This window comes from Olea europaea, unplaced genomic scaffold, assembly GCF_002742605.1.
Source record: "Olea europaea var. sylvestris unplaced genomic scaffold, O_europaea_v1 scaffold686, whole genome shotgun sequence".
Lineage (NCBI taxonomy): Eukaryota > Viridiplantae > Streptophyta > Magnoliopsida > Lamiales > Oleaceae > Olea > Olea europaea.
Window position 1 is genome coordinate 433,307 of NW_019265248.1, and position 19,635 is coordinate 452,941.

Consider the following 19,635-nt stretch of genomic DNA (forward strand, 5'->3'; position numbering starts at 1 on the left):
GTAGAAAGGCATGCGGCCGCATGGTTCCGCCAGACAGCTTTCAGTGTTTTAATCATAACTTTCTTTCCCGATGTCCAATTGAGGTGATTCAAGTTGCATTGGATAGCTAACTCAAAAGGTCACAATTTTTATTCAGAAGTCATCTCCCAATTCGATCATCTTCCATGTCAAAAAATGGGTCCCAACATGAGACTAAAAACTGGTGTGTTGGTTTTCGATTGGAAATTGATGTATTGATCAAAATTTGATGTTATTTCATTCCTTTGACTTCGTTCCTCATCCACTTGACCTCTAACACTTTCAAATCTTCATCATAATCTTGGACACAAGTTTGAATCATTTGCACTTTAGTCCTCGAACTTTCGTTCTCTTCTACTTTGGTCATTTTTCACTTGTTTCTTCCGAATTTTATCTTTTTCACCAAAATGCAACCTAAACTAAAATATAAGAGTAATGAGTGCATTTTGTCATAATATAATCACATGAATGCAATAGTTAAGAGGGGAAAATATGGTATTTTACACTCTTATCAGGTCAGAAAGATATTCAGGCATCATTTAGTGCAAAGTGTTCAATGGGAAGACTGATTTCTCTTATACAAATTAGTTATATTTTTGTCTGAGTCTTTGTCTCGCGTTTTAATTCGTATGTGGCCTTCTCACTTCATATGAATATATTGCTTTCAACTATACTCAGTGCGCATATAATCCTTCACAGGTTTACGCAACAAAATTTTTTTAACTTGTACCTATAACAATTAATTGTAAGGATGAGTCCTATAAAAAAGAAATAAATAAATAAATAAAATTGTAGGGATGAGTAAGTGCGACCATATCTGTTTCCTTTTTTGGTTTATCTCATCATATCACATTTTGTTCTTTGAGATCTGAAATCACTGTCAATAGATGGGAATCTTGCTGAGTGTATGGGCGTGTGTTTGTAAAACCTAATATCATAGTCTTTCTTTATCTAATGCCACAAACTTAATTGGTTCTTAATTCTAGGTTGGAGATCAATATCGGAGTAATGATGACGGTGAACCATCTGGTACAGCTGGCAAGCCAATACATTCTGCAATTGTCTCTTCTGGCATAGATAGAGTTATGGTTGTCATTATCAGGTACAGGCCCCAGTATTTCAATTGAGGAAAGATGGTGTAAGTTATTAAATTCTTTTATTGATTAACATATTTTAAAGATGATCTGGAAACTGCAGTTGCCTGTTTTGCTAGTGGCTGTACTTCTACTCCTTTTATAGTTGATAATCCTTCATTGTTGTCTCTTGCTCAAAACTTCAGAATGTCATTTTAGCTGACCAAAGGTCTGCAAATATTTGCTTCATGCTTCACTTTATATGTTTCCTCTATTTGGTTTAGGTATTTTGGAGGAATCAAACTTGGCACTGGAGGATTAGTTAGAGCATATGGAGGAGTAGCTGCCGAATGTTTGAGGAATGCCCCGACATGCCTTGTAAAATCAAAAGTAAATTGATTGTACTTTTGCATTCTATTTCTATTTAGCTCCTTAAAAATCCAATAATTGCATTTAAATCACTTTATGCTTGTATTTGCTTTCACGCTACCTCACTGAAAGCATGCTTATGGGTGCATAAATCAAGCATGATTCTGTTGTAGGTTCCTATGGGCTTGGAGGTTTCATTTGATCTTTTGGGAGTACTCTACCATCAAGTAAGATTCAAATTGTTGAAATTACTTAACTTTATATTATTTCTAATTATAATTTTTGCTAGCTACTCTTTCGACAATTCTCATTTTGACATCTTTAGGCTTCATACTAGTCAAAAGAAAAACTGAAATGCCCTTTTGGTTTGACCAAGTGACAAAAATGTTTAATTTTTCCATCCAGATATAATAAGCAAAGACGAAAAGATAATGCTGCCTATCTATTTCTCAAATTAATCAAACTTTGTCTACTTCCCTTCTATATATCCCACTCTGATTGATCTGCTGCGTTGATATTCTCCCATATTAGTGTCAATGTTCTGTTTTTTCTTATCTGATACACTATCAGCATGGTGTGTACCATCTTACTTGTTTTTTCATTGAAGGACATTTTGGACTTATTTCCTTCGAGTCTTGAAGGGGAGATTTTTTATGTAACTGGAAGGAATATGTAATGGTTGCAGTTTAGATCAAATAATTGAGGGACTAATCTTTAGATTTTGAAACCATAAACAGTTACTTTTAATGTAATTAAGCCTAATGTTCAATGGGAATGAAATGCCTTTTTAAGTTCTAATAAATTTAATAAGATAAGGAATTTGTTGTGATGAACAAGATAGAATCTAATTTGTAGAATTAATAGAACCACGAGCATGATTTAGCCTATCCTAGCGCAATCTTGACATTCAAAGACTGAGATTTAGAAATTTCTTGGTTTCCTTAGAGCGACCTATCCTAGTCGGAACATTTGAATCATAATCTGTGACCTAGGTTATTTCAGTAACATCTTTTATAAATTGAACTTATTGCTTCTTAGATTTTTTTTGTTTTTGTTTTTTTTGTTTTTGTTTTTGTTTTTTTTAAATATTTTATTCCTTCTTAGTTAAGAAGAATGGTTACATAACTCCATCTTATACTTGTTGACTTGCAGCTACAATCTTTTCAAGTCGAGGACATCAAGCAGGACTATGATACTGGAAAAGACAATGTTACAATGGTCACTTTCAAAGTTGATTTTGATCGGGTACAAAGTTTGGAAGAAGCTATCAAGGTAAGTTGTAGCCGTGATATTGTGTTTTATAAGCATTGAAACGCTCGTGTTTTTGGTTTTCCTTTTGGAAACATAGGGATCTTCAAAGCTTTCAAGCTCAGCAGAATGAATTACAATTTTAAGATAAGAGGCAAATTTCATCTTTTCTGCAACCTGTTCTTTGCTTAATGCTACAGTGTTAACATATATCGCGTGGATCGATGATGCATGTATGATATTAAACTGATGAGAACAGGTTGTTGCACATATTGTTGATGTACACAATAAGTTCTATTTGTAGTGAAAATTTACACCTGACAGAAGTGGACAAGTCGATTATTGAAAGAATGCAAAGTGTACCTTGGGTTCCTGTAATTACACTATTGAAATAACTTCAGGTAAATTTTTCTCTTTCTTCAATCTGACATAGTTCCAATTTGACTCTTAACCTATATTTGGTGGGGATTAAAATCAGATTTTTAGTAGATTTTGATAGAAATTGATGAAATGTGTGGTTGAAAAGTTGTTAGATCAATCAAATATGTGGTTAAAATGAATTCATATGATCGCATTTTGGATACTTTTGTCATTTTGATTTATGTTAACTCCATTCCTCCAACCAATTTGATACACGTAATTACTGAATGACACTGTTCAGGGGTACCAAATTAAGTGAATTATAATTATCGTTAAAAAATGGAACCCAAACAAATGCTAAGAATGAGGACGAGAAGCTTCTTACTCACAATAAATATTGATGGGGAGGAATCGACAAGTCAAGCAAAAGAGCGTGACTCTATGATTTTATTGTTTGTTCCGTAGATATATTTATTATACAATAAATTGAGAAAAAGAAGTTGGATTTTTATTCATTCCTGCTTGATAACAGGCAATCGACACAGGAATAGAATTGACGACAAACAATATAAAGAGATTAGGATCATTGCTGAATCCAAACCCATTGAATAAGTCAAACCGTGCAAGTTTCCAACTGATATAATTTGTTCAAAATGGAATGGCCGTAAAGCCTTTATTATCTGAGAGAAGCTGCATGTACAGAAGCTCTTTCTACAGAAGTTGGTTAGATAACACACAAAATAGCGTGGATGGGTGATTTTTTGACATTATTTTATCATCCACATGGGGCCCACCATGTGAGTGATTTGGTGGAGTTCTGTGGCCACCATTCTGTACAAAGGAAGTTTCTCTTATTATCTATATATAATTTTGAATTTAAACCTACTTTCCAATGAATATAGACAAACATCAACAAATTACCAAGCTAGCAATAACCTTACGGCCCTGCTACATGTACCCCGAGCCTTACAGCTTGATGTACAGCCCCTTTACATGGGGCGTGGGGTCCGCGCATTAAATGGGCGTGAGCCTCTCCCCTCATGTGAGGGGAGTGTAAGGCTCGGTGAATAAGGGACATTATTCATAACCTTATTCTTTGCGAGTGTGTGCAATTTTCTAGCTCTCTATACTTGGATATGATTATTTACAAATAAGTCTTCATAAACCTAAGCCTCCTTTGAATGAACCATGAAAAATTCATCATATCCCAAGTGATGAACCTCTAGAATTCTTTCACATTCTAACGATTCTGTACAAGTCTCTTATCATATCCTTATGCTTGACTTCTATATTTTTTTTATTTTTTATTTTTCCTTTCCCTAGAACGTTCACATCCTCGTAATGTCAACCTGCGTTTAGAGTCTTGTGCTGTCAACCTCCTCTTTCGTTCATCGTAATCCTTGGTTGCACCCCTAGCATCAAATCTTTGGATAAGCCCAACTTATTTAATTCTTCAATAATCTGTACCCAAGTCGTTAGATTACATACTGTCCGCTTTGGGTGGGCTTTGCGCCCACTTACCCCTCACGACTTTCTGTCGCGTCCCCCAAGATTCGAACTCATAATATTTATCCCCCATTTCATAGGATTACAAGGCACAATTTTTATAGTTGTTGAACTAGAACTAATTGATATTTATCCCCCATATCGTTTAGGTTGCGTTTGATTGTCAATATTTTGTATGAAAAATGTGTTCTTTCCATCCAAATTCCTATTTTGTGCCGTTTGATTGTCATTTTTTTTCGATGGAAAATATTTTCCACTTTTTGGTTACGTGACCATATTTTTCTCAAAATCAAGAAAATATTTTCTTTAGGGTGAGTAAAATTTTGTTTTCCGAGGAATTCACCCTCTCTTTCCCTCTCTCATCTACCCATCAATAAAAAACGGACAAATATAATATTTTCTAGGTTGAAAAATAAATCAATCAAATACATTTTATTGATAATTTCTATGCAAATAAATTCTAGACAATTGAATTACCAACAATTTATTTTTTTCCATGCTAATTCCATGATTGCAATCAAATGCAACCTTAGTTAAAAATAAGATTTTTAGTAGATTTTGATAAAAATTGAAATGTGTGGTTGAAAATGAATTTGAAAAAATGAATTTAAAAAAAAAATGGTTCTAAACATGGACTTAAATATAAATACTACGACCTTAAACTTCTAAACGTTTACAACTACTGTTTCATCAATATCGTTTAAGAAATTAGTTGAAACACAACAGTATATAACTACTGATACCAACTGCTCGATCAGCCACACTTTCTTCTTCCAGGTATTTCTTTCTATTTTATGTTATTACGTCTGTGCAAGATTCTGTATTTGCTGAGTCCACAAGTGCGTTCAGCGTACAGATATTTTCCTCGTACATTAATCTTTTTTATTCAATTTGTTTTATAATCTGAGACATTGTTGGTGAGCAGTTTCATTTGTTGTTGTGAAAATGGAGGGGAGACAAAGGTTTTTGGTTTTAGGATATCTTGCAATGGCTTTTTCATTGTTCTTGCATGTTGATTCTGCTGCCAACATGACATAGCGGAAGATTATAGGGAAGATGAACAATCACAAAATGAGAAAACTCTTAAAGAAAATTTTATTGAATTCAAAAACTGTCGTCTCAAAGGGTTTACAACGTTTTAAATAGAAAAAAAACCTAGCGAAATTTGAAATATAAAATAAAAAGATATTTTTCCAAAAATAGAAAAATATGAGATAACTACTATGATGAAAAATCCTTATCTTCAGGATCATCTTCTAACAAACGGAATATAAATCCGAATTTTATGGAAAAAGATATTGCAAAAATAAAAATTATCATAAATAGCAAAAACGCTTAAACGAGGGTCTAAACGATAGATTTTGCCCGAAATTGGCCTTGCGTCAGAGCCAACACTGAGTTTTATTCATTGAATCGAATTAGACTAGCAATTCGCAAAAAACGAACCAATTCGAAGTTATCATGAAATCAAAAAAATATTATTTTGCCTTGCGACGGTCCCATTTCACCATAAACTCTAATCCCTTCTGCATTTCATCACAACACCTCTACCAGGTTTGCTTATTACAAAACCATCTCTTGTTTCCTCTTTTTATTTTTTTATTTTTATTTTCCTCTTAATAATCATAAACTTTGCACTAAATTATTAAATTAGATTCCTGATATTGTTGAGTTAATTTTGATGCTTGGCATAGTAATATGTAAATAATCACAGCCATTCTTTAAAGTATTCCTGTATGTATAAAAACCTGAAAAACGTTTCAATTTGATACTAAAAACATCTATGTAACATGATTAACGTTTTTAATTACAATTAATTTTCAAAGTCATCAAGTATTGATTTAGCAGTGTCAACTGACATCATTTACAGTTGAACAAACCTGTTGTGTGTACAGGCAGGCTTCATATAGAAGCTGAAGCCTGCCAGAATACACACATAGAGGGGTGGGTGGGGGTATTTTTTGACAATTTTTTATTCACGGTAGGTCCCACACATAAGAGTAATCTGACCAAACTCCGTGGAAAAATTTATGTACAAATGGCATTCTCCATACCACTTTAGGCATATATGAATGACATATGGAAGTTAATTTCTCTACCTACTAAGGAAATTCACAGAATTAAAAAGCTTTGATTTTTATAATCACATTTAAATTTGAATAAGTATTTAAATAAATCCACAGATAATGCAATTCTCTATGAGTTCATATTATTCTAGTAGTTGATTTCCTTTTTCTTTCTTTATCAACTGCTGACTTGTAATTAATAATTAATTTTCCAGATGGATTCCACAAAAGGGTGATGAAGAACAGAGATCGTCTTCTCCACTCGAACTCCATAAATGGGAGGATCGTGTAAGCCTAAATTACCCGCATAAAATACTCTCTGATTTTTTTTTTTTTTTTCGAAATACTTTATGTTGTAATCATTGTAAAGAGTTTGAGGATATATATATATAAAAAAATATTGTGAGACCTACTTTCAACTAATATGTTGCTTTAAGAAAAGATAACTAGATAAGAGCTACTAAATTCTAAATGTGATTACAAAAAATTTATGTACACTTGGGAGATAAACACAAATGGTATCGGGAAAAATCAACGGAAATGAAAACTGAAAATTGAGCTAGATAGAGCAAACACAAAATTTACGTGATTTTACAAATTGCTGACAACTACATGAGAATAAGATTTTATTAATTGATAAAACCTCATAATACAATAATTTTTTTCATTCTTTCAACTTCTCAGTACACAAAGTTAGAACACTCAAACGAACAATGTGTATATATTTTTCTTCCTTTTCCCTCTCACAAATTACACCTTGACTGTATGAGCATTTTTTATTATTTTTTATGACGGGGGAACTCGCAATCGTTACCCTTTGGGTGCGTATTGAGTAAGCTCTCGAACTGATCCAATAGCGTGCAAATCACGCTAATTAGGTAAACCTCACTAGACAAGCCCGGTGTGACAATGGGGGTGGGTTTGGGTGCCCTACCACGTTACTAGTTTAAAGTGGGGCGGAGCCCTTGCCCCGTTTAATTTATTTTATTTTAATTCATTTTATTGTCCCCATTTATTAAAGTGAGGCAAAAATATAGTTATTAATTTTTTAAATGTATTTATTTATTTTTAAAAGTTAAATTATGGAAATATATTTGGTAAATTAATGTTTTTATTGTTTATCATATTCCTTAGATAAACTGAATTACAATCTTCTATTAAAATTAATGAAAATTCATGGAGTTTTTCATTTAAAATATTGAATCTCTTTCTTTCTTTTCCTTTTTTTCCTTTTTTTTTTTTTTAAAGTTAAACAAGGCGGGGCATCTATTACCTCAAGGTACATTTGAATGTCTTACATGAGACTGAAGATATTCTCTACTGCATGGAATGACACCTTTTGCTCATCCATTCTTCCCACTTGTCTAGATGCCGTGCATTTTCTTATTATCATCTATTTCCCTTTCTTTCCTCCCTCACGCATGAAGATTTCGTATGTAACTACGGTTACCGATGAATAGGTAGGAGTACGTTAATGGCACGACCAGTCGCCCAAGCAAACAATTCTCCTCCAAGAAGAATTTTGCTATGCCTCCGATCCCCATAGGGCAAAAGAGCTGCCTGGTGATCTCTAGGTTGCAGAACGTCCGGTTCTTAGCTCCTCTAATTGCATTGACTAACTTTTTCCTAATTGCATTAGGAGTCCTATTCAACTTAATGTTTTTCCTTTTTCATGCCATATGCTAGGTGCTATTACTTGTTCATTAATTGCTCGTTGGTTTCTAAAAGTAAATCCTAATGCAATTTGGTCCGTCTGCTTTTAATCTTACTAATTTGAGTCAGACCCAACAAGTGTGGGGTAGAATTATGTTTTGGTGATGTTGGACAATGGCATTGTTAAACTGACATTACTATCTCCAAGTGGTTACATCGCAGGAATACAATACAAACAAACCAAGAATGTACTTGAGTATCATTTTAAAGAATCAAGAAGAGGCTGAGTTGCTTTGGAAATTAATACGAAACTGTTCAGGTAAAGCTGTCAAAAACATATATTCATTGGAAATATATTCATCATGAATCGCAGAACAATTTATAAAATCCCCTTTTACTGATAGTGATTCAAATGAATTTATTTATGTAATCGAAAATGCTATATGAAATTATATTTATATGTTTCATCATGTCTACTATCAATAAAATTATGCAGGATCCAAGGAACCAGTTTCAGGGTTATTGAAGAAACAGAAGATATGATAGAAGTTTCATTCATGACAACTTGGAATTCCTCTCTTAGCTACTCTTTTCCCTTGAATGTCGACACAAGGTAGACTTTAATTTAATAATAAATAAAGCATATAATCTCGTAAATCACACTAGAATTTGCCTACTAAAAAAGATTTTTTTTACAGGTTTATAATGTTGCGTGGTGTTTCTGGTTTCTATTCATATGCAATAATGGAACATTTAGAGGGATGGCCTGATTTAAATGTTGATGAAGCAAGGATTGCTTTTAACCTCCACCAAGAAATGTAAGATTCGAGAATTAGTAACTTTACAATTCGTTAAATGTTCAGTCATTTGTGAAGAAAACTTGCATATATAATTTAACTATTTTGTATATGTAGGTTCCATTACATGGCCGTATCAGACAGCATACAAACACCTATGCCAACAGCCTATGATCGTATGGAAGGTCTAGTTCTTGATTATAAAGAAGCCGTTTTGTTGACAAATCCTAGCAATCCAGCCCTCAAAGGCAAGGTAGGTGTCTAACCATTGATCTCATAACTTAATATTCTCGGTATCCATTATATGTTCTTTTAACTTAAATGATGCATCAAGCCAGTGAAAATATAGAAGATAATATGCATAACTATAACTGCACTACACTCGTTATATTTAAAGATTTACGTATGGTGAACTTTATGTTAGATATTTTTCATCATTTTGCATGTATTTATTTCTGTTTTGCGAATGATTTGCCGCCCCGACTAGTGTTTGCCGCTGCGCAACGGGGATCGACCTGCCCGGTCAAGTCTCAGGGGTAAAGGGGGCTCGGGGGCAACACCCTCGAAAGAGAATTTTATTTCAGAAGTCTTAGAATATGTGCATCTATTCGTTTTTTAACAGTCACCTCCAGTAGATGTATGCAAGGATTTCAAGGGACACACCTATTCAAACGGTTACCTCAATTTCTACAAATTCTAGACGAATTCTCGTTTGCAAAACACATTAAACAATTTATTCTTCTTTCCTTCTTTTGGCATCAATCAGTTATTTTCGAGTGTCTTCTTGGTTTGATCAAATAGTCACAATTTGAATCAAACGTCTCCATTGTATCCTGAGAGAGATTTTCTATTATACCCCAATTGTGACTTTGTTGAATAGGGGAGAAACATCTCTTAAAAGATAACGTTTTTTCGTGCCTTGGAGTTCATTAAAGTATTCAGATTTCCCTACATTTTTTTCAACACTTTATTGATTAGGTCGATGACAAGTATCAATTCTCATATGACAACAAGGATAGCTTGGTGCACGGGTGGATTAGCTCCCATCCACATATAGGGTTTTGGGTGATAACACCAAGCAACGAGTTTCGTGCTGGTGGCCCTGTGAAAAATGATCTTACATCTCATGCTGGCCCGACTTCTTTAGCAGTAAGTAAATCTTATTATCTTGTATAAATCACTTTGTTTACAAAATTTATCTTCTTCTTTAGAAAATCCAGGTTCACATCAATGATTTATTCCTAAAAATTAAAGTCACACTTTCTCATTCGCTAATTCCTTTCATCTATATGCAGCCTTTTTTTAGTGGTCATTATGCTGGTTCGAATTTCGGGATTAGATTACGAAATGGAGAGCCGTGGAAAAAGGTCTTTGGCCCAATTTTTATATATCTCAACTCAAGAAGTTGGGCAGATGCTAAAAAACAGGTAATTTTCGCGCCACAAAGTACAATAAAGTTCTACCAAGTCACGCATAAATCAACTTTGTTAATCCGTACTCCACCAGATGCAAGAAGAAACCCAAAAATGGCCTTACGACTTTCCAAGTTCAGAAGATTTCCCTCATGCCAATCAACGGGGTACCGTTAGGGGTCGATTATTAGTCCGTGACAGGTATCTTAATCCACATTTCATGCCTGCAAAATCAGCATATGTTGGGTTAGCTCCACCTGGAGATGTCGGATCTTGGCAAACAGAAACTAAGGTTATATTTGGTAAAAATTTAATATCTATCGTAAGAATGTGATTGTCACATAGATATTAAATTATTATTTATTAATATCATTATCAGGGTTATCAATTTTGGAGTCAAACTGATGAGCATGGTTACTTCACAATAAGAGGCGTTCGAGGAGGTACTTACAGTTTGAATACTTGGGTCACAGGAGGGATGGGTCATAAATATGAAAATGATATTTTCATCGAATCAGGTTTTAATCTCGGTACCTATAGAATTTTACATTTAAAATGTTTTTCTAAGAAAATCTTGCATTCAATTTATAGATAGAAAGAACAAACATATTTAGGCCTCGTTTGGTAGAGATTTTGAGAATTGATTTTTTGACCGTTAGAAGAAAAGTGGGGTCCACATGTGAGAGAAGAAGTCAAAAATTACGGCTTAAATAGTAAAATAACGGTCAAAAAATCAATTTTTTGGGGCAAAAAATCCCTACCAAACGGGGCCTTAACTCAAAATCTGATTTTTGGGACAGGGAGTCAAATTCAACTAGGCAATCTTGTATATAGTCCTCCAAGAAATGGTCCGACCCTATGGGAAATTGGAATTCCTGATCGTACCCCTGCTGAGTTCTACGTCCCTGATCCGGCACCCGAGTTCAAAAACGATCTATTTATCAACCCTACGGAGAAGTAAGCTCCCTATAAAATGAACACCGTTGTTGAGTTTAATTTCAACAAGTTCTTGATGATTTTTAATAATATATTTTATTAAATTCAGGTATAGACAATATGGATTATGGGATCGATATACAGATTTATACCCTGATCAAGATTTAGTTTACACTGTTGGCACCAGTGATTACAGAAAAGATTGGTTCTTTGCTCATGTCAACAGGTATTTACACACAATTTGATGGTCTTTTTCTTCTTAGATTAAAAATCTTGCAAATTAAATCCCAATTAATTTTGCAGGAGAACAAATAGTACATCAAGGTTTGAAGCAACCACATGGCAAGTATCATTTGATTTAAAAAATATCAGGAGGAAGAGAGGAACATATACAGTCCATATAGCTATAGCGTCTGCCACTTGTAAGGTGAAATTAAAGTAATAATCAAGGTGATACCGGGCTCAGTTTCTACCATATATCGACACAACCTCGATTGAGACAACACCCAACTTCCACCTCCTTCCTTCCCACCTTCGGTTGCTATATATATACTCACAAAGAGTCGGCCAAGATGAAGAACAATGTATAGTCCAAGAGAAACCACACATGTTATATGAAAGAAAGAGGCCAAGAATCAAAGTCACAGAAAGAGATGGAGTGTTCTTCATAATGGAGGCGTAGGAGGAGCCGTAGGTTATAAGTCAAAATGAGTGACCAAAAATGGTAAGTTAGGTTAGGTAAACTAAGTGGTCCAAACAAGGTTCAACACAAGGTAATGGGCTCCAAATGAATACCATAACCCTCCAATTAAATGGGATGAACCATGAGCAACACTAATAAAATAGGTTGCTTCTAACGGTTCATAGAGATATAGGTTGGGTTGTCTCGATGATAGTGTCGACATATAATTCAATCATATGGCCAATGCCGATTGATAATAAATAAAATCGAGGTCACATCATTGCCCGAGAGGTCGTTTGACAACAAATTGCATAAGAACCTCTACATTGGTGTTAAAGGACCTGCAAAAGAAAATGTCTTCCATTAGTGACACTTCTAATAGAAAACCAATAAAATTGGAAATCATATACCTGTACCAATGTTTAAAAGTTTCTTGCAATTTCTAAACTTTGCCAGTGGCAATATCTTCGTCCCAATATTGGAAAGGTTGGAGTGGGTGTCGACCTTTTCAAGTCTTACCACCTCTTGAGACACTGTATCTCTAATGAAGTGGAGTCTAACATCAATGTGTTTAGTGCGCTCGTGAAAAATGGGGTTCTTGCACAAATGTATAGATGATTGACTATTAGAATACACTACCACATAATCATTCAAGACACATAGTTCATGAAGTAGGCCTCTAAGCCATAGAGCTTCTTTAATAGTTTCAGTGCTAGCAATATATTCTAATTCTGTAGTGGATAGTGCAATAATATGTTGTAACTGTGATTTCCAACTAATACGTGAATTGATAAGGTAAACACATAAGACGAAGTGGATTTCCTACCATCCCTATCTCCCGCGTAATTAGCATCTACAAAACCCTTTAATTTTATACCTTCTTTATTAGCACTAAACTTTAAACCTACGTCACTTGTATCCTTCAAGTACTTTAATAGCCACTTTAGCGCTTTCCAATGTTCAGGGCCCAGATTAGCCATGTATCTACTGAGAGTACTAATAGCAAAACCTGAATCCGGTCTAATGCAAACCATCAAATACATTATGGAACCAATCACATTAGAGTAAGACACTCTACTCATATATTCTACTTCACGCTCATTGTAAGGGGATTGTTCCTTCGATAAAACAAAATGATTAGCAAGAGGCAACGTGACGGGTTTGCAATCACTCATATTAAATTTCTTCAATACTTTGGATATGTATGGAGACTGATGTAAAAACAAAACGGAATTTGACATATCTCTTTCTATTTCCATACCTAGGATTCTCTTAACCTTACCTAGGTCTTTCATGTCAAATTCATCACTTAATTTTACTTTTATATTATTTATCCACTTAGAGGATGATCTAATCAAGAGCATGTCGTCCACATAGAGCAACAAAAACAGATAATTACATCAGTCTCATTGTGTTGAAAATACAAACAGTGATCAAATTTACTTCTTTGAAACCCTATAGTGAGTACAAAGGAATCAAACCTCTTGTACCACTATCTAGGAGATTGTTTTAACTCATACAAAGATCTTCTCAGAAAACACACATAATCAAGTTTTGACTTGTCCTTAAAACATTTTGGTTGATTCATGAAGATTTATACATCAAACTCACCATGTAAAAAAGGCAGTTTTTACATCAAGTTGTTCAAGTTCCCAGTCAAAGTGTGCAACCAATGCGAGCATGACTCTAATAGTAGTGTACTTAACAACTGGTGAGAAAATCTCATTATAATCAACTCCCTCCTTCTGTGTGTAGCCTTTAGCTACTAACCTAGCTTTAAATTTTAAGGGTTCCGAGCTACCAGTACATTCCTTAACCTTAAAGACCCATTTGCAATCAACAATCGATTTGTTCTTAGGCTTAGGTACTAGCTCCCAAGTATGATTCTTTTTTAGAGAACTCATCTCTTTTTTCATTGCCTTAAGTCATTCATTAGATTGATCACTGCCTATTACCTCTTTAAAGTTTTTTGGCTCTTTATCTGCTAGTTCTTCATAACTAGCCTGGGCGAAAGCTAATTCAGATTCAAAACTGAACCTTCTAGGTTCTCTAGTTTGTCTCCTCTCTCTATCCCTAACTAATTTGTAGTTAGCTAAAAGATTTTCTTCCTCATAGTGCTTTTCTATCACTACTTCGTTACTATTCTCCACCTCAGGTTTCTAAACTTGAATCTCCACCTCATTAGGAGCAATAGGGATAGGTGTACTGAGCTTTCCTAACTCCACCTTAAACAGGTCTCTTTCTTCACCTGGTTCAGTTTCATTCTCAGGCTCAGTTTCCCCTTTAATACACGGCATCTCGTTCTCGTTAAACGTGACATCCCTACCTATGATGATCTTAACCCCTTTTTAGCTTCTATCACATAACCTATAACCCTTAACACCTTCGGGGTATCCTAGAAAGACACACTTCCTAACTCTAGGTTCCAACTTTCCCTCACTTTGATGAGAAAAAGCTGTACAGCCAAAAGTTCTAAGCATCGAGTAATCACTCAGTTTACCCAACCATCTCTCATACAGAGTGTCACCATTCAATGCAGCAGAAGGAGTCAGGTTAATCAAATAACAAGCAGTCATAACAGCCTCACCCCAAAATGACTTGGGAACACCAGGACTTAACATCATGCAACGTACTTTATCAAGTATGGTCCTATTCATCATTTCTACTACCCCATTTTGTTGAGGAGTGTAAGGAACGGTCTTATGTCTAGTTATGTCGCTTTCTTTACACATACTATCAAATTCCTTATTGCAGAATTCTAGGCCGTTATCTGTCCTTAAAATTTTGATTTTCTTGCTAATTTGGTTTTCCACTTGTCTCTTCCAATTGTTAAAACTATTAAAGTTCTCAGATTTATCTTTCAATAGATAGACCCCTTTCCTAGTATAGTCATCGATAATAGACAGGAAATACTTATTCCCAACCGATGTGGGATTACTAGCAGGACCCCACAGATCAGAGTACACATATTCAAGTATGCCTTTAGCTCTATTAACACTCGTGGAGAAAGAAGTTTTATGATACTTACCAAGCACACTATGATCACAAAATGACAAATCTGATACACAGTTATTACCAAAAGAACCTTTTTCATTAAGTAGTTTAAGTCCCTTGATGACTACATGGGCAAGTCTATTATGTCATGTGTATGTGTGATCAATCTTGGTAGAAGAGATAGAGGAGTTCAAACCTCTAATCACTTCCCCAGTAGTAATATATATATTGTTTTTCTTAATTCCCTTAATGGAAACTAAAACACCCTTGATCATTTTTAGCATACCATTTCCAATTTTACAAGTAAAGTCATCCTTTTCAAGTCTCCCTACTGAAATCAGATTCCTATATAATTCAGGAATATATCTAACATCCTTTAACGTGTACACAAAACATGTGTCAAATTTTACGTTTATGTCACCAGTTCTAGCAATATAGGCAAAGTTATCACACAGCACAACATGCCCAACATTAGATTTATGCAATTTATAAAACCAATTCTTTTCAGACGTCACATGAAAAGATGCACCAGAATCAAATATCCACTCATGCATGCGGGAATTAGCAGTTATATTTAATTCAGCAGTATATACAACGGGACTTGTAATCGTATAGACCTCACCACCATTTATATCGGAAGTAAATGCTAACACATTGACCTCATCTCTCTCCTTAACCTTTAGCTTACCCTTCTCCTTATGACAATCCTTTATAAAATGCCCCGTGTTTCCATAATCATAGTATTTTCTTGCTTTAGTCCTAGATTTTGATCTAAACCTATCTTTGCTCTTCTTTTTCCATCCATTACCACTTGACTCGCCACTAGTTTGATATCCATCATGACTATTTTGCCTAAATTGAGTTCTACCCCGCATCATATGTACCTCACTGTTCCTCTTATCGTGTTTTTCAACCCTAATTTCCATTTATTTACTTCTAAGGGAGTCTATGACAATTTCAGGTGTCAATGTGTCTCTACCATACTTAATGACGTTCTTAACTTCCTTACAGGAATCAGGAATTGCATTGAGCAAAATTATACCCTTATAAGTTTTGAACACAGTCTCATCACAATTAACTATATCTTGCACCAATTTGTTAAACACATCAAAATTGTCATCGAGATCCTTTGAAGGATCCATTTTAAAACTGAAAAAACGTTCGAGTAAGTAAAGTTTATTCGGCGTAGACTTAAACAAATATAAGTTTTCCAATTTTTTCCAAAGTTCTTTAGTGGTTTTCAGTTTACCCACCTTTCTTAAAACGGCGTCAGATAAGTGTAAAATGATTGAGGTATAAGCAAGCTCACCGGCTTCTTCTCTTTGTTCTTGTGAAAAATCAGTTGAAAAATTGCCTTCAATGGCCTTTGAAATTTTTTGTTGGACTAAAATACCCTTCATTTTTTGTTGCCAAATAGCAAAATCACCCTTTCCATTAAAAATCCCCAAATCAAAGTTATGAGTTGTCATCTTTACACAATAGTTAAAGAGTGCACAAAAAACACAATCAAACCACACAAAGTAGTCTTAGGGTTTCAGATAATATACGACGTTCATGATTTCCAGAGTTTCGTAAGACTCGGGGTCTTAGATCAAGAGAATGTTTGAAAACGAGTAAGGTCACGGTAATTCTAATGGAATAGATAAGCAGTGGAAATAACAATGCAACAGAAAAAATTACGTCTAACAGATAATTAGTTTCACGACAGCTATGTCACTGAGGCTCAAATACTGATTTAACTAAAAGACAAATACTCAATCAAATAATCAAGAGCACGTAACCCTAATTTTAGCACAAGCAATGGCAACCCCCAAACCTAATGATCACCCCCACACAATGATCTGCTAGTGCAAAAATATAAAGGTTTCAGCCAATTTGCCAGAGCGAACCTATCTGAATCCGTAACGTGGAGAGATGCGAATTTGCTGCTTTAAGGCCACCACTACTCGCCCTAAAGGTTCAGCGAATATAACAGTTCATTCAGCAACAAATGCAGATTGTAATCGGGGCAAAATCGTCCAAAATTTTCTACACAACCTGAAACACTAAACCAAACACATTAGTACGTTCAAAAAATTAAAATAATTGAAATGGCACGAAAAAATCACCCAGGAGGTCCTCTACGCGTTGCCGTTGTCGGTCGCCGCCGCCACGCGCCTCACCACTGGAGGCGCCTCCACCTGCTAGTTATGGGTCCGACCTCCATTCGTCCAATGGAGATCGTGTTTGGTCGGAATAAGCAGTTGCAGGTTCGGCCCCCTTTTGAGAATCTCGAACCCTCCGTCGGTTATGGTCGATTTTTTGCCGGAGAAGATGACCCACGCTCTGATACCAGTTGAAAGGTGAAATTCCAACAATAATCAAGGTGATACCGGGCTCAGTTTCCACCATATATCAACACAACCTCGATGGAGACAACACCCAACTTCCACCTCCTTCCTTCCCACCTCCGGTTGCTATAGATATACTCACAAAGAGTTGGCCAAGATGAAGAACAATGTATAGCCCAAGAGAAACCACACAGGTTATACGAAAGAAAGAGGCCGAGAATCAAAGTCATAGAAAGAGATGGAATGTTCTTCATAATGGAGGCATAGGTGGAGCCGTAGGTTATAAGCCAAAATGAGTGACCAAAAATGGTAAGTTAAGTTAGGTAAACTAAGTGGTCCAAACAAGGCTCAACACAAGGTAATGGGCTCCAAATGAATACCATAGTCCTCCAAGTAAATGAGACGAACCATGAGCAACACTATTAAAATAGGTTGCTTCTAACGATCCATAAAGATGTGGGTTGGGTTGTCTCAATGATAGTGTCGACATATAATTCAATCATATGGTCAAGGCCGATTGATAATAAATAAAACTAAGGTTACATCATTGTCCGGGAGGTCGTTTGACAACAAATTGACTAACACCACTTATGCTGAAATACAAGTATGATTTATAATAATTATCTTTATTATTAATCTAAATTTTGACTTAATTAGATAAAAAAAAATGGCGAGTCAATTATTTAATGTTGATTCATATCTTTTTATAGGTTCGGATCAATAATCCAAACAGAATACGTCCTCATTTTACCACAAGGTTGATTGGTAGAGATAACGCAATTGCAAGACATGGAATTCATGGATTATACTCGTTGTATAGTTTCGATGTACCACATTTTCAACTCGTGCATGGAAGAAATACAATATATCTAAAGCAATCCCAAGGCAAAAATCCTTTCTACGGAGTTATGTATAATTATATTCGCTTTGAAGGACCACCAAAAATCGATCACTAGATAGGATTATTTTAGACAAGTCAATTTTCAAGAAAGTATTAACTTTAACTTTAATTTTTGCGAGTGAAGCTTTTGAATTAGAGAAGCAGATCAAGATAACTTTGGGCTATTATCTATTTTAATCCTGCTCGAGAAAGGAGAATGAACATTGTAAACGTAGAGAAAATTTGACATGAAGTTCTAGATTTTCTCATAAATTATTCTGACATTTTTACTAGTAATTAAAAACATTTTTCCTTTATAATTTCCAAAATTCATAAAATGGGCCTTTACTTATCCATCATGTGACAGGACATATTCCACTTATGTTAGAACTATAATTAATCGATATGATAGTGTTTGAAATACATATCTGAACCATTTCTTGAAAATATTTGTCATGGCCCAACACGTCAAACATGTGTTCTAGTGTTTGGACATAGGTCTTCTACAAGTGTTGAATACATACATGCTATTCCAATATTAGCTTCCATGCTTCACTAATTCGCTTTATTCAATGGTGGATCGATGTCGAAGCTAAATAGCAGGGGATCTTACTAACTTTGCTTATTATGCTTCCTATAAAATAAGAGGGATCATATGATGGAAAATGAAGCAGTTCAGTTGCTTACTAAAAGGAAATGAAAAGTTAGGGGAGTTATAATTTTTTTTTTTTAATCAATAAAAAAGAAAATATTTATTGTAGTCTTCTTAACATATCAAGTCAAGAGGGTGAGGCTCTTAGCAATGGGAGGAAACAGGGAATGGGTAAGCGGGCTCCTTTCACTTTTGATTTGGACGTTCGTATTACTCTCCTACAACCCTGTTTTCACAATTTATGTTGCTTCTATTTTGCTCGTAGTTATTATGGGAATAATTTTTGCCTTCATTTTCTCTAGCTACTAAGATATTTTAATTCGTCAGGTTGTCTCTTGCCTATTCATGAATTAAGTAATTCGAAAGATTTTCCTATTCAAGAATCTCCAAATCTATGCTTACTTTCAACTTCTTGCAACATTTCGATGATTACTACATCCTTCCTCGTCTCAACTAAAGGATTGAGTCACTTGTTCACTTCTCCAATCAAGTATCAAGCCTAAAAGTCGATCCCTGAGAACTCAACAACTCGGATAGCCTACTCTATCATTGAATCGTGACAGCCTGCCATTCTACAAAGTTCCACTCTCGAATAGACCTCAAATTTGGATCTTGATTACTTTTCTCTGTAGGAAACGAGGGTGATGGCCCAATCCTTT

At 34.9% G+C, this 19,635-nt stretch overlaps 3 protein-coding genes across 3 annotated transcripts in view; all 3 read left to right on the forward strand.

The window, feature by feature from the left end:
- The window catches only part of LOC111390520 (probable rhamnogalacturonate lyase B), a 5,225-nt gene extending 4,130 nt beyond the window's left edge, over positions 1–1,095 (forward strand). Inside the window, exon 12 of the mRNA XM_023015574.1 lies at positions 1,005–1,095. Coding sequence (XP_022871342.1) covers positions 1,005–1,095 — 91 coding nt within the window. The remainder of the gene's footprint in view (positions 1–1,004) is intronic.
- LOC111390510 (IMPACT family member in pol 5'region-like) lies at positions 708–3,152 on the forward strand. The gene is made up of 5 exons (XM_023015559.1): positions 708–1,120; positions 1,376–1,481; positions 1,634–1,687; positions 2,613–2,732; positions 3,013–3,152. The coding sequence occupies exons 1-5, from the start codon at positions 1,104–1,106 to the stop codon at positions 3,013–3,015; spliced, it is 300 nt and encodes a 99-aa protein (XP_022871327.1). The 5' UTR covers positions 708–1,103; the 3' UTR covers positions 3,016–3,152.
- A 5,584-nt stretch (positions 3,153–8,736) lies between these two features.
- On the forward strand, positions 8,737–18,400 carry LOC111390521 (probable rhamnogalacturonate lyase B). The gene is made up of 12 exons (XM_023015575.1): positions 8,737–8,906; positions 8,992–9,111; positions 9,208–9,343; positions 10,069–10,239; positions 10,386–10,517; positions 10,597–10,794; positions 10,882–11,020; positions 11,303–11,459; positions 11,548–11,664; positions 11,742–11,865; positions 17,355–17,363; positions 18,155–18,400. The coding sequence occupies exons 1-12, from the start codon at positions 8,737–8,739 to the stop codon at positions 18,398–18,400; spliced, it is 1,719 nt and encodes a 572-aa protein (XP_022871343.1).
- The last annotated feature ends 1,235 nt before the right edge of the window (positions 18,401–19,635 follow it).